The sequence below is a fragment of the Thamnophis sirtalis genome, unplaced genomic scaffold (genome assembly GCF_051295495.1).
Source record: "Thamnophis sirtalis isolate CommonGarterSnake01/CBP01778 unplaced genomic scaffold, rThaSir2_p1.2 scaffold_2, whole genome shotgun sequence".
NCBI lineage: Eukaryota > Metazoa > Chordata > Lepidosauria > Squamata > Natricidae > Thamnophis > Thamnophis sirtalis.
Genome location: NW_028261382.1, coordinates 114190208 through 114217425, shown reverse-complemented (window position 1 = coordinate 114217425; position 27218 = coordinate 114190208). Strand labels below are relative to the sequence as shown.

The window sequence follows — 27218 nt, the reverse complement described above, 5'->3', positions numbered from 1 at the left end:
CCAGGAGTGGGATTTGGGGGTTCGTCGAACTGTGCAGAATCTTTGCTAGAGGATAGCCCGAATCCGCGCGAACCCCCAGCAGCCCACCCCTGCTAACAACATCCTTCACCACTCTCTGAGTCTGCTAAAAGTTGTGGTTCAGCATGAGCAGAAAAGCTATTTGTTGTATAACTCAGGCTTGGACATCTAGTCGCCTTATTATCCCCTGAAATTCGGCTTTCACTACATATCCAAGTGGCAGCGTGTTATATGATGCTGGTGTGTTATGGTGTTTGTTTTACCTCTTTGATCTTTAGCTGAATTCAGAGGGTTTGTTTTTTTGTTTATTTATGTATTTATTTATTTATTTGCTGCCCATCTTGCCATTAAAGGACTTTAGCATATGGATTTAGGCCAATATTCAAGAGTTTTTGCCTGCTGCAAGGATCTCCAGGGGTTATTTCCAACCTTGGCAACTTTAAGACCTGTGGACTTCAACTCCCAGAATTCCCCAGCTACAGTTCTGGCGATTGAAATCCGCAAGTCTTACAGTTGCCAAGATTGGACACTAAATTTTTCCTCTGGTTAAGTCTCTTCTTCTGAGGAAGACAAAGTGAATCAGAGGCTTTTGTGCAGGGCATTGATACAACAGGGTTTTCTCCCAAGTAATAAGTGCATCAGTATGAGGCTTCTAAGCGTACAGCTGCAAAAATTGAGACTTCTGTCTCCTTCACTGGCTATAGTCAAAACTGCCAGTTTATTTCTTTTCAATGGCCTCTGCCCATGAAAATACGTGTGTATTTGTGGGTGTGTACTGCTTATGCATACATGCTTTCAGTTACCAGTCAAGCAGCTGGGGCATGTACAATAATTAGCAGTAGCTTGTAAGCTTCATACACCAAAGGTGTTTTATCAAGTAGCAACACTCTGCAAAGAAGTCGAAAGAGAAGTATTGTTTTCTTACTGGCCACAGGCATCTCCCAGAACAGTATTTATGATTAGGGCATGAGTGATTTTTAACAGGGAACTAAAATTGTGTTAGTCATTTGTATCTAAGAAGTTTAAAATAAAAGTCACAAATTCTCACTGGATCAGCGTCAGAATCTCATCAGTTTCTCAACATGCAAATCATCTGAAAAAAATGCCATCTCTAAAATATTTGGTAAGGTCTGTAAAGCCAATGATCACATTGGCCAGTTTTCAAAGTTCTAGTGAACAACTGATTAGCATAATTGTTTATTTCTCCCTCCAGCTATTATCGGAATGCCAGTTCTGCAGAAGAATGAGGATTACTGAAGATATTGCAAAAATGGTTAACGTCAATGCTTTAAACTTAAAATTGGTAATTGTAAAAGGCTACTGTATAAAATTCAGATCAAGTAATAATCAAATTGTGATGTTGGAGAAGGCACTTGAGTGTCTCTTGGACTGCAAGGAGATCAAATCAGTCAATACTAAAGGAAACCAACTCTGATTGTTCTCCAGAAGGACATATGCTGAAGCTCAAAAACTTTGCCCATCAAAGGAGATGTATCTAATTCTCAGGAACCACAACACATGTTGCATACAATAATAAATTAATGTAGTGTATTCCACTAGTATTTAAAGTAGGGTCACTGATAGTTTATTGAATGATTGAGCTATAAGACTGTAATTTATATTTCCTGCAGGGGAAAGAAAGGAGGGAGGGAGGGAGGGAGGGAGGGAGGGAGGGAGGAAGGAAGAAAAAGAAAGAAAGAAAGAAACATCCATTTATTTTTTAATCATGCCCAATACCTGTTACTACTAATAATATATTAAAAACAGGAAACTGTATTGGAAAAGGGCATCCTTATTTGTAACTATTCCCAGGGACATTTAGGGAGTTCCATTGGTCAACTGGCCTGCTGTCAGATCTGATCCAAACCAGAACTCAAGCCCAGTGCTGTGAATTCTACATGGAAGCCAAGAAAATGTCTTCCCTCATGAATGGCAGGTGACTTAAGGCTCCATTGACCTAACTCCTTAACTGACCCCACTGCTTGGCCTGCCTCTTGGACCTGGATGTCCACCTGTGCCAACTTTCACTCTTCTAAGCTTTCCAAAATGGGTGGTTACCCCAGCAAATGAAATAAAATCATCTCTCCAGAGGAACAGTCAGTATAATCCGTCGAGTCCCCACCCTGTTAAATGGGAAGGCTTATAACGATAAAATGAAATTGGCTGTCTTTCCCGAAAGAGCATTTAAGGGCTGGATTAGAGGCTTCATTTTATTCTTGAGCAACATTTTACTCAATAAGTGTAAACATCTTGTTGGCTAATTAATGGGACCAGATGTTTTTGCAGTTCAAGGGAATCCATTGTCTGTCTGACTCTCGTTCACTGGGAGTTGGGTTGATAACTCCCATTTTGGCCATAGAAAAAGCGGAAGTGATCCTTCAATCTAACACCTCCAAAGAGATTTGCATCCCAAATAGTTAAAATTGTCTCGAAAGCAAAAAGAAAGAAACAATATGCCCACAAGTCAGTCATGCTCCAATAAATTCAGAATCCTTGCGGAAAATGCAAGTTTAATTGCATCCGTTTTTTTATAATGAACAATTCATTTTTGTATCTATTGCTGCCCCCCCGCCCCTTATGTGCATCCTATTTCCTAATTGGAACATATCTTTGAATTAGAATGTTTTCAGGATTAGTGCATTTTAGTGCTATGCAGAAGTCTGCAAAACAGGTTAGATTTAGATGGCTGAAATTCTTGATAAGATTCAAGGATATATTAATAGCAAGAGCACTTCGACTTCTATACCGCTTTACAGTGCTTTACAGCCCCCTCTAAGCGGTTTACAGAGTCAGCATATTGTCCCCAGCAATCTGGGTCCTCATTTTTACCCACCTCGGAAGGTTGGAAGGCTGAGTCAACCTTGAGCCTTGGTGGGATTTGAACTGCCAAATTGCAGGCAGCCAGCAGTCAGCAGAAGTAGCCTGCAGTACCTCACTCTGACCACTGTGCCACCAAGGATTAAATGTCCCTAATCCAGCCTGGTATCTCACAAATGTATTTTTTTTAAAAAATCCACTAGGTTAGATTAGGGCAGAATAACAACATTTTTCTTGAGGGGTGTTTGGGGGTGGAGGGAAATTTACATCCTATGTCCATGTATCTAATACTGGCTTCTCATGATTTGCTGTAGTCATTTCAGAAGTGTTTTCTAAATGTTGACTTGTAGGTCCAGATCCTTCTCTAAAATAAAAAGGGTGTGCTTGTGCAATTTAATTAGAAGATGCAGTTAGGAACAGTGTGAATGGTGATTTCAAGAACTATCTATTCCAGAAATTGTCATGCATGAATCAAAGAGAGGAACAACGTGTTTACCTTAATATGGTAATGGTGCATTTGGATGAGTTTCAGACACTGTCAGGGTTTCCTTTAGTAAAGTACTTTAGACACAGTTGTTCATCTGTATCTTTACATCTGGCAGAGAAGGCAGGTGTGGGTGCCACCAGCTAGGAGTCTACACTTTGTGGGTCCCACAAAATGTGCCTTCTCTGACATGGCACCCAACTTATGGAACATTCCATCTCCCAAAATTAAATTAGTTCCATCCCTTTTGACATTCCAGAAGATTCTCAAGACCTGGTTATATTATCAGGCCTAGGGTTCCCCAAAAACCAGATTTTTACTTAGAGAACTCCATTCTTGAGGTGGCCACATTTATCTTCTTTTTGCCTAGGGGTTTATACACCATGTTCCCCCCAAAATAAGACAGGGTCTTAGTTATTTTGACCCCCGAAATAAGCATTTGGCCTTATTTTCAGGGAGGTCTTATTAATTTTGAGGTGCAGGAGGAGGCAAGCGTAGTCACCTCATGGCTGCTGCTGTGTTGCAATATTTCCAGAGAGGGCTTATTTTCGAGGAAGGGCTTATTTCAGCGCATGCGCTCAAAAGCCCAATTGGGGTTATTATTCAGGGAGGCCTTATTTTCGCAAAAACAGGGTATTTAGGTTTTTTTTTTTTTTTTTTACAATTTATTACTTCATGCAGAGGTCTATATTTTTTATATATGTTGTTTTTATATAAAGAGATTTTTATCCAATGCTAGTACAGCACTAAGAGTCACTTTGGGTCAGATAGGTGGATACACACATTTGATAAATAAATAAATTAAAATTAAATTGAATTCTCTCTGAAATGTTTTTCCCCTGACAGCTTGAATATAAGTGAGCAGGTATCCAATTCTCACACGATGCTTTTTCTTTCAACAGTGAACAGAATTCAGGTAAATGTAAACAAAAGTAGATTAATCTATATATATATGGAATATAGCCATGATATCAGAGATGGTATTCAGCAGGTTCTGACCAGTTTTGGAGAGCCAGTAGTGGAAATTTTGAGTAGTTTGGAGAACCGGTAAATACCTCCTCTGACTGGCCCTGCCCCCATCTATTATCTGCCTCCTGATTCCCAGCTGATCGGGAGGGAATGGAGATTTTACAGTATCCTTCCCCTGCCACGCCCACCAAGGCACGCCCACAGAACCAGTAGTAAAAAAAAATGAATCTCACCACTGCATGATATGTTATAACTTGGCTAGTATTACATGTCTCTATAGGGTTCCAAATAATTCTTAGACCCTGTTCTCTGATCTTTAATATGGATTACACATTAATATATATAAAGATGGGGATCTTACCATCTATAGCTGGAGTATCAAAATCAATATCAGGATTGTATTTGACCTTGGGCGGGGGGGGGGGGGGTAGGGTGGATGTGGCTGGGGGGGGGGGCTTGGCCAGATGCGCATCACTCCTGTCAAGCATGCCTGTGGCGGCCTGAGCACTCTGCCAGCGAAAACAGGCTCCTGAGCTTCATTTTCGGTTGCCACGGCCTCCTGCAACCCTCTGCCAGTGAAAATGGCGCTCAAAAGCCTTAGCTGTTTCCAGGGTGGCGCCACCAGCCAGATTTAAGTACCCAGCAAGCCAAATCTTGGCACCCCTGATCTAAAGAAACCCAAAGTTACAACTTTTCCAAATTCATTGTTCTAAATTAGATCAAACCAGTTGATTCAAGGGAAGGAGTAGAAAAATAAGGTTAGGTTTCTTACCACTTCCATTTCAGTAGGAAATTAACCCTCTTTATAATCATTTGCAACTACTGCAATTTTCTGGAAAAGTGACACTTGTAACTGAACCACATAAGACAAGAAAGATGGTCCCTTTAATACTTCTGCCTACCCAGCCCAGCTATAGCACGATGGGGCTCTCAGGGGTTTTGGAGCCCACCTACCCGGATAGAGATAAAGAATTCATGAGAATTACCTTGAATTATTTGGAAAGTAATAAAAGGCGAGATAAAAATCAAATAAGTAAATAAACCATCTTATTGTTGATTGAACTACAGCTTGAATGATGCTTTCCCTCTCGCTGAGGCAATTACATCTAGAGAGAAGCAGAAGGGCCATGAAAGAAAAGGTAGCTGGGTGAGATCAACTTTAAAGGAGCTTGGGGGAAGAAGTATTGCTATTTAGATATTCATTGCTGGAAGCAAACATTGCTATTGAGGATAGAAAAGTCGAGCCAGGCAGGAATCGAACCTGCAATCTTCTGATCCGTAGTCAGATGCGTTATCCATTGCGCCACTGGCCCGGCGATAACTTCTCCATTGATGCATCATTCACCTTTGACAAAGAGGGAAGTTGCCAAAGCAGCTAAGCGATAGAGGAGAAAAGAGACAACTATATTGCTCAAAGCACAAGGCTTTTGGATACCTGCCATTTGAGAAGACCATTGCAATGTGTGTGTGTGTGTGTGTGTGTGTGTGTGAGAGAGAGAGAGAGAGAGAGAAAGAGAGAGAGAGAGAGAGAGAGAGAGAGAGAGAGAGAGAGAGAGAGAGAGAGAGAGAGAGAGAGAGAGAGAGAGAGAGAGAGAGAATATCCTCTGGGAAATTTAGCTTTGCTGAGGAAAAACGTTTGCCTCGAGTCTGCTAAGCATCTCTAAAGTAGTGGAATTAAGGCCTGGGTCACAGAACCGGCAGCAGCCCAGGCCTGCCATGCCCCGGAACCGGTTCCCTAGCCACTGCTGGGCACCACCATTTGGGTTTTTTTTAGTGACCGCATGTGCACAGTTCACTGTAAATTGTTCTATGCATGCACAAAGAACAATTTACACTGAACAGCATGCACATTGCTCGCGGGTTGCAAACCGGTAGTAAGACCAGCAACAATCCATCCCTGGATAAAGATGACTGTGATGGTAGACCCAGAGCCCTTGAACATGTTTAGATGATGAAAGGATGAGCGACTTGTATGATACCAAATTCACTCAGTAGTATTTCAGAATTTCACTTCCTGTTGCTGAAGAAAATACAGATGCCATGAAAGATAGACGAGGTTAAAGAAGATGGCTGAGGATCAGTGGTGGGATCCAAATAATTTAACAACCGGTTCTCTGCCTTAATGACCAACTAGATAGTCAGGGCTCAGTGGTCATGCGATTAGGTGGATGTGGGTGTGGCCAACTCAATGTCACTCACATCAATGGGCGCTTTGCCTTAGTTGTTCCAATGTAATAAGGATTAACCGGAGGGGCAGTTTCTGTAAGCAGGACAATAAATATTAGGCTAGAAACAACACTAGAATGTTTCCTTCCTGCCTTCCTTACAGGATTAGTCTTGTAAAGTGGAAAAAAACAAAAGGAGATTTCTTCCAACAACCGGTTCTCCGAACTGCTTAGAGAGTTAACAAATGGTTCTCCCGAATACGTGCAAACTGGCTGAATCCCACCACTGCTGAGGATGCATCCCAGAAGAGACTCATGGATTAAAAAGAGGATTCCTGTTGGCTCCTATCTTTGTGAGAGATCAATCAGTCCACCAGAGTAGAACTGAAAGGTACCTTGGAGGTCTTCTAGTCCAACCCCCTGCTCAAACAAGAGACCCTATTTCAGACAAGTCTCTTTTTAAAAACCTCCAGTAATGAAGCACCCACAACGTCTGAAGGCATGTTCCAGTGGGTAATTGTTCTCACTGTTAGGAAGTTTCTCCTCAATTCCAGGTTGTTTCCCTCCTTCATTAGTTTCCATCCATTGTTTCTTGTCTTGCCTTCTGGAAAATAAGTTGAACCCCCCCCCCTGCTCTTCTTTGTGGCAGCCCGTCAAATACCGGAATACTGTTATGTCAGTACTTCTTTTCCCTAGACTAGCCATACCTAATTCCTGAAACCATTGCTGATGTTTTAGCCTCCAGGCCTTTAATCATCCTAGTTGTTCTTCTCTGAAACTTTTCCCAAAGTCTACTTTTTCGTAATGTGGTGACCAAAACTGGACGCAGTATTCCAGTTGTGGTCTTACTAACGATTTATAAAGTGGTACTTACACTTCACATGATTTTCATTTTGAACAGCCCTCCAGGCAAACTGGAAGGCACCATTCCCGAACCTCCGAGTTTTCCGTAGGTCCGTTTTTTTGCCCTCCAGAGGCTTTAGGGAAACTCCTGAGGCCTCCAGAGGGAATCCGGGGGCAGGGGGGAGGGAAGGCTGTTTTATATCTTTCCGGGCTTATAGAAAACCTCTGGAGCCTGGGGAAGGCGAAAAAACCATGGCAAAAGCAGGGGGCGCTGATCATGCACATGTGCGTGTGCTGGGGGCACGTATGCATAGCATTATGGGTATGGCACACCGGCGCATGCCCCCCCCCTGCTGTGCTCCTCCCCACTTTTGGCACGGCAGCCAAAAAAGGTTTGCCATCACTGCCATATCTGGTTTGCAAAAAAAAAAAAAAAAAGGCAAATAGCCATTAGATGGCAGCAAAAAACTCTCTGCTGCCATTTAAAGGTGGCCTGAATTTTTGCAGCGCTGATAGTTCTAATTCACAATATGTTGGTTAATATTAACGTTGGTTTTTTTGGCTATGGTTTACTTAAGGATGTTTTTTGTTCACCTACTCAAGTAGTCTTGAAAAATAGGAAATGGTGATCATGTGAGCCTGACATGCAAGTATCGTAAGTATATGCTGGCTGTTAAACCCCAGAATTTTGATGATATGACCGTGGGGATGCTGCAATAGTTATGTGTGAGGACCAGTTATAAATCACATTTTTCAGAGACTTTAAAAATGTGTTATGGTTTCTAATGAATGGTTGTAAGCACAGGACTACTTGTAACCTGCTATGTAAATCTCTGTAAAGAATAATAGAACTCTTATTCTTGGAATATGGAAGGAACTTCGGAAGTCTTGTAGTCCAGCCCCCTACTCAAGCAGGAGACCCTATACTAGTGATGGCTAACCTTTTTCCCAGTGTGTGCATGTGCAGAGTTGCCAGACAAAGGGAACAGCTAAGGAACAAGGGTCGACTTGGGAGTAAGGCCACAAGTGGACGGTGAATGGCCCCTCCCAGAGGAAATAAAAGAGGAGCGACAGGGGAGTGGAGTTTGCAGGACACAATTAGTTCATTCCTGCATTCTTGCCAAGTATTGCGGCGTCTGAAAGACATTGGCCTGACCATTCTCCAAGCCTGATAAATAGCAATAGCAATAGCAGTTAGACTTATATACCGCTTCAGAGGGCTTTCAGCCCTCTCTAAGCGGTTGACAGAGTCAGCATATCGCCCCCACAGTCTGGGTCCTCATTTCACCCACTTCGGAAGGATGGAAGGCTGAGTCAACCTTGAGCCGGTGAGATTTGAACCCCTGAAATGCATATAGCAGTCAGCTGAAGTGGCCTGCAGTACTGCACCCTAACCACTGCACCATCTCGTCAGTAATTGAAAGACTTTGGAACAGGAAAGACTTTGCTGGAGAGGAATTCACTGTAAATTAAATAAAGGAGGTTTATTGGGATGAGGATTTGGCTTTGTGATGTTGGGGAAGCCTAGGTCAGAACAGAAACCTGATCAACACTTGCAATCATAAAGAAGGATATTAGATAAATGAGGCCAGATTGTGGTGATTGGGTGGGATTCAGATGGCATATTAAGGATATTAAAGATTTTTAGAGAAACAAAACTGAAGGCAACCTTTTCTTTCCTTCCAGGTTCAAGTCCAGAGATCAAAAAACAAATATGTGCATGAATGAAAACCTGGAATAAAACTCGGTGATTGAGAAAAAGGAGAATCCATAATGAATGGACAATAGAACAGATCCTGCTTTAAAAAAGAGGCGGGGGGATTTAACTTTGGATTATCCCAAAGTTAAAAGAATAGAGCAGCTGCAAGACCACAGTCAGAGAACTGGCAAAATACAAAACCACGAACAGTAGGAGTTTCAAAAGAGAATTTTGTCCAGGCAGCCCTTTTTGTTTGTAGATCATAATATAATCAATGGGCAAAACTAAACATTCTGTTAACCTTCATGCATCTCCCTGTTTTTACAAACCATATGGCTCAACATGGTTTCTCCCAATGCCTTTGCCTTCTCGCACATTCAAAATTGCAATTCAGCAGCTCCTATAGAAAGAGTTGGCTCAGGGACACGGTGGCTCAGTGGCTAAGACACTGAGCTTGTCAATCAGAAAGGTCCTCAGTTCGGCGGTTCGAATCCCTAGCACCACATAACAGAGTGAGCTCCCGTTACTTTATAGACTTAAATATACTTAAGATATACTTAACAGAAACAAATCAAGGAGAGAAGCAACCTAGAACTAAGGAGCAACTTAGAACTTAGGAGAACGATAGGAGAAGTTGCGAATGCTCCAATAATGGACGTTTTTAAGAAGAGATTGGACAACCATTTGTCTGAAATGGTATACTATAGGGTTTCCTGCCTGAGCAGGGCTTTGGACTAGAACAGTGGTCTCCAACCTTGGCAACTTTAAGACTTGTGGACTTCAACTCCCAGAGTTCCTCAGCCAGCTTTGGCAACTTTAAGACTTGTGGACTTCAACTCCCAGAGTTCCTCAGCCAGCTTTGGCAACTTTAAGACTTGTGGACTTCAACTCCCAGAGTTCCTCAGCCAGCTTTGGCAACTTTAAGACTTGTGGACTTCAACTCCCAGAGTTCCTCAGCCAGCTTTGGCAACTTTAAGACCTGTGGACTTCAACTCCCAGAGTTCCTCAGCCAGCTTTGGCAACTTTAAGACCTGTGGACTTCAACTCCCAGAGTTCCTCAGCCAGCTTTGGCAACTTTAAGACCTGTGGACTTCAACTCCCAGAGTTCCTCAGCCAGCTTTGGCAACTTTAAGACTTGTGGACTTCAACTCCCAGAGTTCCTCAGCCAGCTTTGGCAACTTTAAGACTTGTGGACTTCAACTCCCAGAGTTCCTCAGCCAGCTTTGCTGGCTGAGGAACTCTGGAAGTTGAAGTCCACAGGTCTTAAAGTTACCAAGGTTGGAGACCACTGGACTAGAAGACCTCCAGGGTCCCTTCCAACTCTTGTTTTCTGTTGTTCTTCTCTACGTGTACTCATTCTGAATGGTTTACATTGCTACTCCCCTTGCATCTGATGGTTCTTTATTCTGAAAGTGCACAGACTGTTCTCTGTCAAGCGTACCCTAACAGCCCAAGACCTCTTGATTCCCTGGCCAGCTTTTCCCTGCTCTGCAATTTGACTGTCTGACTTAACTTCACGCATCAGCCAAAAATGCAAGTGTCAGCATAAAACCTGCAAGTTCCCCAAAACATGGTAGAGTCTAAATCTTGCTTAATTAGAGGCTTGCTTCTTAACTGCCATTCTTAACGGATGCTTAACCACCCTCGGTTTTCTGTTTTACTTCTTATAGGGCTATCCAGGGGTGGGCTCTGGCTTCTGTTACTGCTGGATCACTCAGGGATGTACTTCTTGCTCGCTTGTTGTGTGCTATGTGTGCATGCACAGTAGTAAACAAATTGTTTCTGCGCATGCACAGAAGCAAAAAAACAAGATGGTGGCACCTATGGTGCCGCTAATAGAATTGGTTCAGGGGCATGGCCGGCCAAGTTATTACTTACTCAGCCGAACTGGTCCGAATCAATAGGAACACACCTCTGGGACTGTCTTCTTCTCAATAGCAATAGCAGTTAGACTTATATACCGCTTCATAGGGTTTTCAGCCCTCTCTAAGCAGTTTACAGAGTCAGCATATTGCCCCCACAGTCTGGGTCCTCATTTCACCCATCTCGGAAGGATGGAAGGCTGAGTCAACCTTGAGCCGGTGAGATTAGATCCATTGAACTGCAGATAACAGTCAGCTGAAGTGGCCTGCAGTACTGCACCCTAACCACTGCGCCACCTCGGCTCTTATGTTTTAAGAGCTCAAATGTTTTAACCTGCACCGATTGCTAATTCTAGATTAACTCTAGAATTTAATGGGATTATAAAGGCAATGAATGGTGGTTTTGTGTTGCTGTTGTACTTTATTAAAAATTTAAAGAAACAAAATAAATAGCTACATTAAAAAGAAGATAGAGGCAGGTACAATGGGAGAATAGAATGGAATGGAATGGAGTGGAGTGGAGTGGAACCGAATGGAACTGAATGGAATGGAACAGAACCAAATGGAACAGAACAGAAAAAAATAGAACAGAATAGAATATACTTCTTTATTGTTCAAGTGTGACTGGACACAAAGGAATTTGTCTCCTGGGCATAAGCTCTCAGTGTACATACAAGCGATAAATCATAATCATAGTCATCATAAAAATATATTCACCATAAATCATAAGATACAACACTTAGTGATAATCATAGGATACTAAATAAGCAATCAACAGAAATCACACTAGGATACTAAATAAAACAATATAAGATACAAGCAGCAAGGTTATAGTCATAAGAAGATAAGATTCCAGTTTACAATTATCATAACATTTAAAATACATTATTCCAACAATTAATTAAATCTCTGGACTGTGATATTGAAGAAGACTCTTGAGAATCCCTAGGACTGCAAGCAGATCAAAGCAGTCAATCATAAAGGACATCAAGCCTGACTGTTTTTTTGGAAAGACAGATACTGAAGCTGAATCTCAAATACTTTGGCCACTACATGAGAAGAGGGGACTCCTTGGAGAAGATCCTGATTGTTGTGAAAGATGGAAGTCAAAAGGAGAAGGGAATGGCAGAGGATGAGATGGCTAGATAGTGTCATCTACACAATGAACATGAATGTGGGAAAACTCCAGGAGACAGTGGAGGACACGGGGGCCTCACATACTATGGCCTACAGCAGGGCTGTCAAACTCATTGTCAGCGTTCCAAATATCATGCAGAATTAAATCAGAGTCCAAGGCCGAGCTATCCTTAAAGTTCCAATTTAATAAGACAGACATGTTGGCATCATGCTATGGAATCCCAATACTGGAAATGACATCAGAATTCCACCCAGTTAAAAGTTCATGATCTTGTCCCCACACCCACAATCCATCACATGGTCCAATCTTCTTCCACGCTGGCATCCACACCCAACTGCTTCCAGTCAGGTGTCAAAGTACGGAGATAAAGGATGACCTTGGCTTCTAGTAAAGAATGAAAACAATACATTCCACAATCCTACTCCTTCTATTCCCCCCTCCCATCGACTATACTAATGAAACAGCATAATGAAATAAGAGAAAGTGTGGCAGGCCAAAATTCTAAAAGGAATATAATTGCAGGCCTAACACTCATGGCCCATGGCCCAGATGTGTCACATGCTGGCCACGCCCATGCCCAGTTTAGTGAAGGGGGGGAATTCATGATACGTCACATGACGATGCTGTGAAGATGCGGGTTTGACACCCCTGGTCTACAGGGTCATGAAGAATGAGACCAGAGGTGGGCTCCTACCAGTTTGGACCAGTTTGGCTGAACCGGTAATGGTTTGCTGGCCTGGGTCGCCAGAACTGGCAGTGACCCAGGCCTGCCATGCCCCCAAACCAGTTTTCTGTTTGGCGCGGCATGGTTTTTTTCATTTATTAAAGTTCTGCACATGCGCAGACCTATTTTTGGGCAACTGCGCACAAGCGTGGAGCATGCACCGAACCGGAAGTAATGCTGGCAGCAACCCACCCCTGAATCAGACATATCTTAGTGGCTGAACAACAGCATAGAACTAAATTCATTGAAAAATAGCTAGAAATCTATACAAAATTCTAAACATGGCATCAATGCCCATATCACCACTATTTGTCATTGTTCCAGAGTTTGATTGATTAATTATCTGTCATCAAATTGTTGTTGACTAATAGCAACCAGAGAGATAGATTTTCTCCATGATGATCGGTCCCAAACCTGGTTCTACAGCTCTTCCAATAGCACTCCCAATGTGACTGAGTACATCCATCTTGTAATTGGTCATCCTCTTCTTCATTTTCCTCCCATCTGTCCCCACACTGGAGCCTTTTCTAGAGAGGTAAGTCTTCAAAAAATGCGCCTGAAATAGAATAATTTGAGCTTGGTCTTTTATGTCCTAAGTGAGAACTCTTGGTTGATATGTTTGATGAGGGAGGAATTTATCTTATGCTTTTCATGCAAAATGTTAGAACTGGCTTTTCCACTTCGGTACCTACATGACTTTTCAGTAAAGTACTCTCTTGAAGAAAAAAATGTCTCAGGAGTTTCTTTGGCTGGCTAGCATATTGGAACGGTTGAAACTTCCATTATACCTTGGTGATATTTGCATCAATATAATAAACATTGAAATTTTAATTACTATCTTTAGGTCAATTATTTCTCTCTCTTTTTAAGTCAATTTTTTTAAATTTATACATAAGTATTTTGAATACATTGTGTTGTCTGGGCATTTCATTTTACAGCAGAAGAAAACAGATGTACTGTAGTAATAATAATACATGTAATATTTATAACCATATTTATAATTATATTAGCTTATTTATGATTATATTAATTCTATTAGCATACAGTTATAAAGTAACATTCATATTTTACTTACACATAGCAATGCTCTTTCTTCATCTAATTTCTACTTCTTATCTATAACCATTGATAAAACATATTCCACATTAAATAATACTTGGTAAATCCTTTATGTTTTAGTTTCAATATCAATCTATGCTGTTTCCCCCAAAATAAGACCTCCCTGGATAATAAGCCCAATTGGGCTTTTGAGCGCATGCTCTAAAATAAGCCCTCTCCTGAAAATAAGCCCTCCCTGAAAATATTGCAACACATCAGCAGCCACGAGGTGACCCTGCTCACTGCCTCCAGCACCTCAAAAATGATAAGACCTCCCTGAAAATAAGGTCAATCGCTTATTTTGGGGTCAAAAGAAAATAAGACCCTGTCTTATTTTGTGGAAAACATGGTATCAATCTCTGCACAATCCATTATTTTCCCAATTATATTTTCATCTGGTAGGGTGTTCTCATTTTTCCAATATTGTGCCAATACAATTCTTGCTGCTGTCAATTCATGTAGCATTAAATATATAGTCCCTTTATCATAATCTTCTGGTATTATAACAAAAATATTTCTGACTTTAAGTCTACATGTTGCTTAGTAATTATTATTTGTCTCTTGAAACCCCACTCCTGAATCGGAATTGGATTATAAAGACACCGCCTCTTCAAACACGAAGTTGTTTGAAGAGGTGTTGTTGTTTGAACATCATTGAGGAAAACACTGATACTGCATTGATTTGGTGTGATGTTTGAAGTTCTGGTTCATTTAGGGACATTTTGGTAGGAACAAGTCTATAAATAGTACAGTGTTCAATACAGGCTACAGTGCCTTAATCCAGTCAGCTCACACTTGGTTGAGTCTAGAATGAACTAAGTTGACGAGCTGTTCTAAAGAATTTAAAAGCTGTGCTTTTTCACAGTCGGTGCCACAACTCTCTCCATACCACACACTTGCATGTAGAAAACTGCTGTGAAAGGAAAGAGCTGTGTCTTTATGAAATCATAGAATCGATCCTGCATTTATTTGCCTTTCTAGTAAGATTTCCTCCTGTCTTCCTATACCTCCAGCAGGCAAACACTGACTTGTTGTTTTCAAATAGCTGTTTCTAAAGTACTAAACAGACTGTTGCTGGAAAAAAGAGCCATCTTTTCCCCCCAAGTCGATGAAAGAAAACACTAGGATATACAAGGGCTTAATTGTTTGGATGGTTCAGTCTGTAATGTTGTCTGGGTTTTCCCATTGGTCTCCCACAGGTATGTTTTAAGAAAACTAATTTTGTGGCCTTGGGTTCAATTTAAGTCTGCTTTAAAAGTTAACACTTTAAGAGTGTTAAAATTCACCGGGAGAGGAGAGGGACACACACACACATACAGGGCGGGGCATAACCTTTTCCTAGGGGGTCACAGCAATACTTGTAATAACAACACAAATAATTCATACACCATTCGAAAGCCCATCAAAAACTGAGTTTATTGACACGATTTAATAGTCAGTATGACCACCATTAGCCCTTCGAACAGCATTCAAACGAGGTGGATAAGAACACAACAAATCTTCAAACAGTTCCGTTCAATTTTCCAGATTTTTCAACACAGTTTCCAAATTCATTCTCAAAGTTTCAACCGAAACAAATTTAACATTTAATAGCTCATTCAATTCAGTTTTTTATGGGCTTTAAAATGAGGTGTCGCGGAAGTTGTAAACTGCTGTCGATCTTGCTGTGACCCCCTAGGAAAAGGTTATGCCCCTCCCTCTGGAAAATCTGGAAAATTGAACGGAACTGTTTGAAGATTTGTTGTGTTCTTATCCACCTCGTTTGAATGCTGTTCAAAGGGCTAATGGTGGTCATACTGACTATTAAATCGTGTCAATAAACTCAGTTTTTGATGGGCTTTCGAATGGTGTATGAATTATTTGTGTTGTTATTACAAGTGTTGCTGTGACCCCCTAGGAAAAGGTTATGCCCCGCCCTGTATTATCCCTCTACTTTCCCTGTGAATTTCAAAACTCTTCCACTTTTAAAGCAACCTGTATTCTTCTGATTTTAGCTGGACAGCTGTAGAACACATCACATTTTCTAGCATAGTTGCAAATGTAGGATTTATATATGTTTGTGTGTATTCATTCATTCATTCACAGGGAGAGGAGAGGGACACACACATATGTGTACATACATTCATACATACATACAGTAAGAGCCGAGGTGGCGCAGTGGTTAGGGTGCAGTACTGCAGGCCACTTCAGCTGACTGTTATCTGCAGTTCAGCGGTTCAAATCTCACCGGCTCAAGGTTGACTCAGCCTTCCATCCTTCCAAGGTGGGTGAAATGAGGACCCAGACTGTGGGGGCAATTTGCTGACTCAATTTGCTAAAAATCTGTAAACCGCTTAGAGAGGGCTGAAAGCCCTATGAAGCGGTATATAAGTGTAATAAATAAAATAAATAAATAAATAAATAATATCCCTATATCCCTCTCCCTGTGAATGAACACACACACACACATACACACCCACACATCTACACACATACAAATCCTACATTTGCAACTATGCTAGAAAATGTGATGTGCTCTATAGCTGTCCAGATAAAATCAGAAGAATACAGGTAGTCCTTGGCTTACAGCTGTTACAACACACTGTGTAAAGTTACAACGGCACTGAAAAAAGTGACTATTTTTTCACAGTTGTGACCGTTGTAGCATTCCCACGGTCATGTGATCAAAATTCAGAAGCTTGGCAACTGACTCCTATTTATGATGATTGCAGTGTCTCTGGCAAGCAAAGCCAATGGTGAAGCTTGTCAACTGAACAACTGTAGTGTTAACAACAACGGAACAACTGCAGTGCTTCATTTAACAAAACTGTGGCAAGAAAACTTGTGCAAGTGGGCAAAAATCATTTAACAAGGATCTTCCATGTTTGTAAATTTTGGGCTCAACAGTGGTTGTAAGTCAAGGACTACCTATAATATACCATTGCAAAAATTGGAACTATGCCTCATCTTCATGGCAATGTCTTTGATGGCTACCAATGACAGACTTTTCCCTGTGAGACTTGGACTGTAAGGGGATCAAAGCGGTCAGTCCTAGAGGAGATCAACCCTGACTGCTCTTTAGAAGGATATCAGATCCTGAAGATGAAACTCAAATACTTTGGCCACCTAATGAGAAGGAAGTACTCCCTGTAGAAGAGCCTAATGCTGGGAAAGATTGAGAGCAAAAGAAGAAGGGGATGGCAAAGAATGAGGTGGCTGGATGGAGTCATTGAAGCAGTTGGCGTGAGCTTAAATGGACCCCAGAATATGGTAGAGGACAAGAAGTCCTGGAGGAATGTTGTCCATGGGGTCACAATGGGTCGGACACGACTTTGCAACTAAAAACAACAACAGACCAGGACATCCGAAGGAGCCATTGTGCTAAAATGATGCAGTCAGATGGCTGGCTCATATCTCAAAGGTAATGCACAGGTGTTCCACCATACCTGGTTCTCTCACTGCTAAACTCCCAAGGGCAACCATCCCCTCTTCTTACCAAAGACACCCATCTATCTCCATCTGCAATACAGTCCTTTCAACATTCCCAAGAAGTCTCTACACCCATTTGCACTACTCAAGTGCCCCTGAAGAATTTTGATCACACGATCATCGGGATGCTGCGATGGTCGTAATTGTGAAAAAAATGGTTCAGAAGTCACTTTTTTCACTGCTGTTGCAATTTTGAATGGTCACTAAATGAACTGTTGTAAGTCAAGGGGTACCTGTGACTTTGGAAAGCTGCCAGTTTTGCAAAGCACATTGTCTACGTATATCCCAAAGGTGCTTTTACAAGAGGGAACTGGACTTTCTGATTTTTCTTTGAAGATGTTTCGTTTTTCATCCAAGAAGCTTCTGATTTTTCTTTGAAGATGTTTCGTTTTTCATCCAAGAAGTTTCTTCAGGTCTGACCACCATTCTTCAGAGCTGAGGAAGCTCTTTGGATGAGAAGTGAAACATCTTCAAAGAAAAAACCAGAAAGTCCAGTTGCCTCTTGAAAAAGCAGCTTTAGGACAACGATGAGCCAGATGACTGAGAATCTCCATAGACACATTGTCTAATTAGAGTTGGTGATGCCCACGGAGTTGGTTGAAAGAATCTCACCAAGCCTTTTGGTAGAACATAGCAAAGGCAGCTTCTGAAATATGAAATGGCCATCACATTAATTACAAGTATGTCCTTCTGGCTCTCTCTCTCTCCCCCTTGAAGTCCTTATCTTCTGCTCTTCTTCCTGCTGGAGGGTAGGTCAGGGAGTTTGTAAGGAGCCTATTGTCAAACTAATTGATTGCCCCTGGGGAAACTTGAGTTCAGAAGCGGAGGCCCCTGCTGGGTCAACAGAGGTCAGGCACATCAAAGAGGAAATAGATGTGTTCCATCAGGGACGGGAATGACAGAAGTCATTGACACTTGGAGTTTCCAGGGCTCTCTTCCACTGTACGACAAGAAGCAACAGGAATCTGCTAAAGGAAAAGCTCAGCAAAAGATAAAGATATATAGAGTATGTCACAAATGTGAGTACAATCCCTCACATTTTGTAAATATTTAAGTATATCTTTTCATGTGACAACACTGAAGAAATGACATTCAGCTACAATGTAAAGTAGTGGGTATACAGCTTGTATAACAGTGTAAATGTGCTGTCCCCTTAAAATAGCGCAACACTCAGCCATTAATATCTAAACTGCTGGCAACAAAAGTGAGTACACCCCTAAGTGATCATGTCCCAATGGAGCCCAAAGTGTCCATATTTTGAGTGGCCATCATTATTTTCCAGCACTGCCTTAACACAGCCTTGATCGATTCACTGTATCCTGTGAATTGGGAAAGAAAACACCATTTGGTTCTCTGCCTCACGTACCAAAATGTCTTTCCTCCTGGTTGCCCCCCCCCAACCCCCCCCCCAAACCCTCCCGCTGGCTCTTTATGATGCAGCTCAAGAGATGCTCCCAGTTGGAACAAGCAGAGTATATCTCCCATGCTTGGTAAATAAAGGTTAGGTTCAAAATAAACACCTCCTTTTGAAATACATGCATTGACATGTTTTATTCTAGATGTTTCAGAGACATCCAGAAAAAGATGGATTGGACTTCTTGTTTTCCAGAAGCAAACTCCCATCAAGTTGTCTGAAATAGTCTGAAATATTTTAAACAGTCCTTAAGGAAGAGAGATTTTGCTTAGATTTTTTTTTTTGTAAACCATTGATTTCCTTGTTATTATATGATGAATTATTATAATTAATCTCATTACTAGAACTGGAATTGGAAAACTTGTAAATAAACAAATGCTTTAGCTATGCATGCTTTCTTGTTTATTTGAAAAGGAGATTTTTTTAAACTTACAATAAAACTATGTTTGATGAGTGTTTGCAGAGCAAATATTTATTTCAGTACAGTAGCCTATGTATTTTGTAAAGGGGTAAAGATCTCTCTCTCTCTCTCTCTCTTTCTCCCTCCCTCCCTCTCCCTCCCTCCCTTTTAAAATACATACTCTACTGTACTGAAATAAATATTTGCTCTGAAAACACTCAACAAAGATAGTTGTATTGTAAGTAAAAAGAAAACCCTCCTTTAAAAATAACAAAAGGAACAGATGGAAAATATTTTATTAATACAATTTTGCTTAGAAAAGTTTCCAATCCAGAATTTGAAATTCTGGCAGTGGAATTCGTAGCTACATGTAAATTTCCTTCAAAGACTAGTTTTCAAGAAGAATTTTGGAAATTAGTTGCACTGTAGAAGAATGTTGGCTAAGTGTGTTCCTCTCCCCACATTTCAAAGTCTTTGTCTAATAACATAGGAAATGTATTTGTTGGTTTTACCTAAGTTTCCTTGTAACATCCATATACAGAGGCTTACAAGTTATTGGATGGGATGAGTTTGGGCAACTAATAATTGCTGGGATGGGATATTTTTTCCTTACCCTATATTCTGTTTCTCCGGATCTCTTTTGTATTCAAGAATGCAAACTGAATCTGAAAAACCTTTCCAACCATCAATTACATATTTTGACTTCTCAAGCTACAAAATTGGGGCTGCATTACACATTGGTTGTTTCTGATATGCCAAATTGACTTACAAGACCAATCATTTAGGCTGGTCCATTTCTAAATTATAAAAACCTAAAATCTCCAAGTTTAATTCAAATTTAGATGATTATTTAGCAACAATGCAGAAGCATTTGACACTGATTTCCTTTAAATTTGGGGGGGGGAGGCAGAACTTTCCATTTTGATCTACTGCCCTGGTGCTTCCTGGTGGTGCTCCTCCAAGTACTAACCATGTCAAACCCTGCTTAGCATTTTGAGATGAGCCAAAGGGCTTTCATCAGAGATATATTTTCTGAGTTAGAGCCTTCCCTAAAGCAAAATTGATGTTAAACAATGGGTGTCTATATGTCAGGGTTAGTTAACTAATATTACCCTTTTGAAAGGATATCCACCCCAAAGCATCACATGCAGGGATGAAATGTTCTAAAGTCTGCTACCAGTTTGCTTTGCCCTCATGTGCACCAAACGCGTGCTACCACGCAGTGCTGAAAAAGGAAGATTACGGTAAGTAGACCAGCGAGAGGGGGGAACAGCTGTGCCGTGTGATTTAGATTCGCTAGGAAGTAGGATTTCCTGCTTTCTAGCAAATATAAATTGTGCAGCACAGCTGATTGTGGCATAGCTGATCATCGAAACGTTAAAAAATGCTACCGGTTCGCCCAAACCGGTAGCATTTTTTTTTACTACCGGTTCAGGCGAACTGGTAGCATTTTTTACTCCCAGTTTGGGCGAAACAGTCCGATCCAGTATCATTTCACTCCTGATCACATGTACAGTACGTAGAGGGATTACGTATATAAGAAGCCAAGATCTCAAATCTGTGCTCTCCACACACAAATCTTGGATATGTCCCCCTTGGATATAACTTTAAGCAGTTGTTACCAAAAGGAATTATAAATATTAAAGACAGCCTAGGGCAGTGTTTCCCAACCTTGGCAACTTGAAGATGTCCGGACTTCAACTCCCAGAATTCCCCAGCCAGCGAATGCTGGCTGGGGAATTCTAGGAGTTGAAGTCCAGACATCTTCAAGTTGCCAAGGTTGGGAAACACTGGTCTAGGGATTGTTCTGAATCCATTCCTGGCTACTTTCTAGCTGTTTGGGAAATATTTGAAAATGTGAGCAGTGTGGGTAAGCGTAAACCCCAGTGTGATTTAGAAATCTTCACTGTTAAACCGGTGTGAAAGATGGGGAACCTATATCACATATACAGGTAGTTCTTGACTTACAACTGTCAGTTTAGTGACCATTGAAAGTTACAATGGGACTGAAAAAAGTGACTTATGACTGTTTTTCAGTTATGACTTTTGCAGCATCCCCATGGTCACCTGATCAAAATTTGGACAATTGGCAACTGGCCTGTATTTATGATCGTTGTAATGTCCTGGGGTCATGTGATCTCCTTTTGCGACCTTCTGACAAGCAAAGCAATGGGAAAACCAGATTTGCTTACAAACATGTTTACTAACTTAACCACTGCAGGAATTCACTTAACAAATGTGGCAGGAAAAGTCATAAAATGGGGCAAAACTCACTTAATCACTGGCTCGTTTAGCAACAGAAATTTTGGGGTCAATTTTAGGCGAACGTATCTATAGCAAGTTTAACTTACTATGAATTTAAACAAATTTTGCTTCCCCATAAAGGTGTCTGACAGGTAGGCTAAAAAAAAAAAGCCAAGATGGGAGCCACAAGAGTATGATTGAACCTCAGCTTTTATATGCATTGTAACCTATATAAAAACAACCAGGCAGAGCTTTGATTCTACTATTGCATCCGCCATCTTGCATTTTTTGACCATATCTCGTTTTCCCAACAACAAATGGAAGGGTTGCAGTGGTGGGATTCAGCCAGCCCGCATCTATTTGGGAGAACCAGTTGTGAACTTTCTAAGCAGTTCAGAGAACCGGTTGTTGGAAGAAATCTCCTTTTGTTTCCCCCCCCCCACTTTATAGGGCTAATCCTGTAAGGAAGGCAGGAAAGAAACATTCTGACATTGTTTCTAGCTTAATCTTTATTGCCCTGCTTACAGAAACTGCCTCTCTGGTTAACCCTTATTACACTGTAACAGCTAAGGTGAAGCGCCCATCGACCTGAGTGACATTGAGTTGGCCACACCCACATGTTCACATGACCATCGAGCCATGCCCACTCAGCTGGTCATTAGGGCAGAGAACCAGTTGTTAAATTATTTGAATCCCACCACTGAAGGGTTGGAAAGATTGGGTAGCTTGTTCCCCAAGGAATTCACCACTGGTATTCCCATAAGGCTTGGACAGTTTAGGAAATCCAGATATTCCTTGGTAACTTATTCCTCAGCAAGGTCATATCGGAATGAGGCCAAATATGTTTTATTTTGTCAGAAACTAGCCATAGAATTTTCCTGACTCCTACTGCACTGTAGAAAAATTGAGAAAACAATTTAAAAAGTGACAGTCACGAACGTTATGTGTTTGAATGAATGTCTGAGCAATCTTCCATTTTTTACCTTCAGATGTTTGCGGTATGATAAGAATACAGCCCCCCCCCCCTCTCTCTCACACACACTGTATTATACTTAGAAAAGGAGAAGATGGATCAGGTATGCACACAGCTAAATGGAAACATGGGCCCACATAAACATTTACACTATTGATCACCCAAACCAAGATTGCCTTTTGATGCTGACTTCCATGATTAAATTAAGATTCTATTAAATTAAGACACTATTGTAGAAAAAAAAATGTAATACACTCGCAGTTGTACAAAAATATTTTATTTATTAAAGTAACAATTGTACTAAACAACCTATATTTGAAATGCATTGAATTATTGCTAGAATAAATACAGGCAATAAATTCAATATTTTTTTAATAAAATGAAAAGAATTATTTGACACTCAAACGTTATTTCCCCAAAGCTTTAACTTATACAATATAAATAGTTAAAAGGCAAAGTCAAGTTTCTTTCCTCCCCCCACTTGTGTTGTTTATTTGTTTTGTTTTATTTTTAAACAATTTTTTTTAATACTGATCCATTCGGTGGCTAAAAAGGGTGTTCCCTGTGCCCAGCTGAAGCGTATATCAAAAACACATTTGCAAGCAAGCATCCTTGTCTCCATATCACAGACAAATAAAAAGGAAGTCTGTTACACATCATTTGATGACAGAAAAAGAAGCATCTTAATAAAAGATGGTCAAAGAGGTGTCTGAAATCAGATGAATGTATTTTCCACAATCCAGTCAAGAAACTAGGTTTGCAAACCAGTGTGGTGCTGATATTTCAGTAAATATCCTTTGAAAATTAATATTGTATGATTTTGCCCAACCCATAGGCATTAGGCCCCATTTTTTCTTTTTCTAAACTAGAAACATACTTATAGGCATAAGTAAAACAAACTTTGTTTACAAAGGTGAAGATCAGCATTTCTCAATGTTGACTATTTTAAGATGTATATCTTAAGTCTAAGTTGAAGTCTACACATTTTAAAATGCTCAATGTTGAGAAAATGCTGGTATAGATGAAATTGGAATAGATGGTATCACAATAGCCCATGTCCATGTTTATTCATTTCACAGAGTTGCATCTAGTGTGCTCATGTTACCTTGGAATAAATCACATTCAGCCCTGTGGGTTTTATAGTAAACTTATGAGATTATATTTGTAATCACATCTCTGTCTATGGAAATCAATGGGGCATTAGACTTATTTAAGTCATCTTCCATAAGCCAGCATTCTTCTGATTGGCAAGATTGCAGTTTCCCTTCAAATCAATTGCCATGCTGGCTGAGAATCTTGGATGGGAAATTTTTGAGATGAGATATTGGGTTAATATGTGACTAACCTAGCTTTAGATCCAGCTAACGTGTTTAAAAACTTGGGAAGTAAGGAATTATGTTAAGACCCCTTTTCAGTTTCTACACTGGGGTCATTTGAATTGAAAAATGATATTCAAATTCCTTTTAGTTGCACTTCCTCTGTGTGCATTTTTTTTAAATCACTTTTACTAACATTGATTTAAAGTTGCTGTGGTTTGTGAATCTTTTGGTTTTGTTTTAATGTCATTTCTGTACCTTTTAAACATTTCTGGGTAACACAGAAGCAGGAATACTAGACCATGGCTACCAACTGCTACATGATTGAGTACCTTAATTAGTATCCTTGATTATGTCATGTGTTCACAGCTTGTAAATTACCTTCCTCCAAGATAGCAAAAGCAATAGCCTTTAGACTTATGTACCGCTTCACAGTGCTTTACAGCCCTCTCTAAGCGGTTTATAGTGTCAGCATATTGCCCTCAACAATCTGGGTCCTCATATTACCCACCTCAGAAGGATGGAAGGCAGAATCAACCTTGAGACAATGTAGATCGAACTCCAGACTGTGGGCAGAGTTAGTCTGCAATACTGCACTCTAGCCACTGTACCATTGCTGCTCCCAAAGATCCTCACAGATCTTTGGTTGAAACAGAGGTTATGGGATTGATTCATCTGTCAGGAAATAGATTCTGTTTTGCAATATCCAAAGCACCTGAAGGCAGGACAAGAAGCAATGGGTGGAAACTGATAAAGGAGAGAAGCATCCTATAACTAAGGAGAAATTTCTTGACAGTGAGAGCAATTAATCAGTGGAATGACTTGCCTCCCGAAGTTGTGAGTGCTCCCACATTTGAAGTTTTTAAGAAGAGATTTGTACAACCATTTGTCTGAAATGGTATAGAGTTCCCTGTATGAACAGGGGGCTGAACTAGAAAATCTCCCTTCCAACTCTGTTATTCTGGGAGGGGAAAACAATTGCACATATCTATCCCTTTGGCCTTAATGGGGCAGAATGTCCTTCAGTACAACCCACACTGAACACACAGAGTTGTGCAGAATCACTCAGAATTCCCAGGAGAATGTAGGGCGAGCACTCTGCAACAGAGGTGGCATTCTGCTGGTTCTAACTGGTTCGTCCGAACCAGCAGTAGAAATTGTGGATGGCCTCGCCCACCTGCCCCAGCTCTACGGCATCACATTTAGGCCATTTTTTTTAAGGCAAAGCATATGTGTGGCAGGCGGAGTGCATGCACGGACATGGTGGAGCGCATGTGCTCACATTTGGAAACCTGTAAAGAAGGTAAGTGAATACCACCCCCTGCTCTGCAGGTGCAACAAATAATAGAATTATCGGTAGGAAACTGGGACAATAGGTGTGGAGAGCTACAGTTCTAGCTGTTTTTACCAAAATGGAAGAACTGTTGTAATAGAAGCCCTGCCCTTTTTGACATCACACAAGTGATGTCATGATGCCCCAACGGAAGTGGTGGGGCTTGCTTCACTGTGATGCGCTATCACCGGATGGATTGGTTTGACCGATGCTCAAGGAACAGAGAGCAAGGGATGAGACTCACATGAAAAACCACACTTGGTGGGCTGACGTAGAAGACCTTTTTAGAAGTTTCCCTCACCGTTTTTCTGTCCCCATCAACTGACAATCAGGTTGCTTTTTCCAAATAAAATTAAAGCAAGTCGCACAGGTTTTTATATACTGTAATAGAAATAGTCATTCATCCATTGCAAAATACAGAAATTAAGTTTTAATTCTTAAAACAAAAACACAGAGCATCCATTTTCACATTGTGGGCAAGGGTGTTCTCGTTTTTCAACCTTTTATTTGAAAGTAACAATTTTTAACACCAATTTAGAAAAGTAGGCTGTTAAGTAGGATGGGAAGAAAAGATTTTTGGCAGTAATATAAAATACGAGCTTTGTTTTTTTTAAAAAAAAATGGTGTAAAAGGTAAACAAAGACAAATTATTACAATGATATAAAAATACAACTGGATCATCCACTCTTATAAAAATTGACTTTGGAATTGCATTTGGCAGTTTCACGTTTACACACATACACACGCACACACATACAAACACACAAAAGCACACACGTGCCACATCATTCTTTAAAAAAAAAATCACAGAACAATGCAAAGAAATTTATAAATTATGGTCGCAAGGGGTTATCAAATCCTTTGCCTGTGTCTCCAAAACTCCCTTTCTTCTGTGTCTGTCCATATCAGAGTGAGTAATGAGGTATATAGGACATTAACACTTTCGGACATACGTGTGATAGAAGAAAGTGCATTTTCAGAGACATCCCCCCCCCCTGCAGGAATGGGTTGAATCCATGATTTTTTATCCTCCCCCTACCAAAAAAAGGCACAATCACATTTTTATTTTATGTTTTTTTTTCCTTTTGTTTTGTTTTTCTCTTTTGCTTTGGCATTAATGTTCAAATCCAAGCAGCAGTAATCCTTTTCCCTTAGCGATGTCAAAATTCAGTGCCACCAACTCTGAAAAGGTTTATTTCCATGTCCCTTGAAGAAGAAGAAAAAACTTTGCTAAGGGCAGCAAAGATGAAACAACAACAACAAGAAAATGTCCATGCTGGTGAAATCACACATCAAGCACCATGTCGTATTGTTGTTCCTTCTTCCGCCGGCCACATTTAGTGATAAGAGCTAAATATAAAGTCAAAAGCATCACCCAGTAGCAGGCGTAAAGTATTGTGCCAATGATCAGCACTGTCTGTTTTGATTCGGAAAATGGCTTCCTAGATTCCTTGTATATGGTGAAAATAACCCCGCCTAGAAGGATTGTAAACCAAACAGACACGGGGATGAGTCCTATGAAATTGACCACGATAGTTTTTCGGCCAGATGTGCCCCATCCTGCCTTGTTTATGGTGGCGATTGCAAACATCTTGGCGGGAAGTAAACTTGACATGTACAACACTGAGTAAAGGGACATAAACACCATGACAATGTTCCCTCTAAGGCAGCTCGCAAAGGAAGACTTGATGAGGCCAACAAGTTGGACAGTCAACAAGAAGAGAAGGATGTTCCACAGTTTCCCCCGGTAGAAAAGTTGTATGACAGTGGCAATGAGAAAAAAGGGAAAGAACCCTGTGATGACCGCCTCGTAGGTCATCCACAAGTGATGCTTGTGGAACCACATGGCGTTGTATAACCACTCGCGGAAATAGGACTTACTCCAACGGGTCTGCTGGTTCAACCATCTGAGATATTCGATGGGTGTTTCCGTAAGGCACTTGGATCGAGCGGTGTACTTCGTTGCATAGCCCAGGCTTAGGACCCTGTTGGTGAGATGCCGATCGTCTCCAAAGCTACACTGAGAGCCCATGAATTCCTGGTTGTACCAATCTTCCACAAATTCGTGGAGTAAGGAGTTCCTGTACATCCCTAAGGGTCCACTGATACACTGCACGCAGCCAAAGTAGGACTGGCACGCTCGCTCAATATTAAAGGCCATCCAGTACCTGACACTGCTGAGAAAGGAGATCCATGAATCGTACTTGTTCAAAATCTGCAAGAGAAGGTTAAAAGTTAGTTCCTGAGAGAAAG

At 40.9% G+C, this 27218-nt stretch overlaps 1 protein-coding gene and 1 non-coding gene across 2 annotated transcripts in view; both read right to left on the bottom strand.

Moving 5' to 3' along the window:
• Positions 1-5528: 5528 nt before the first annotated feature.
• TRNAR-ACG (transfer RNA arginine (anticodon ACG)) lies at positions 5529-5601 on the bottom strand. The gene has a single exon. It is a non-coding gene; the product is annotated as a tRNA-Arg (tRNA).
• A 17116-nt stretch (positions 5602-22717) lies between these two features.
• The window catches only part of HAS2 (hyaluronan synthase 2), a 54357-nt gene continuing 49856 nt past the window's right edge, over positions 22718-27218 (bottom strand). The window contains exon 4 of the mRNA XM_087706732.1: positions 22718-27180. Coding sequence (XP_087562858.1) covers positions 26251-27180 — 930 coding nt within the window. The 3' untranslated portion in view covers positions 22718-26250. The remainder of the gene's footprint in view (positions 27181-27218) is intronic.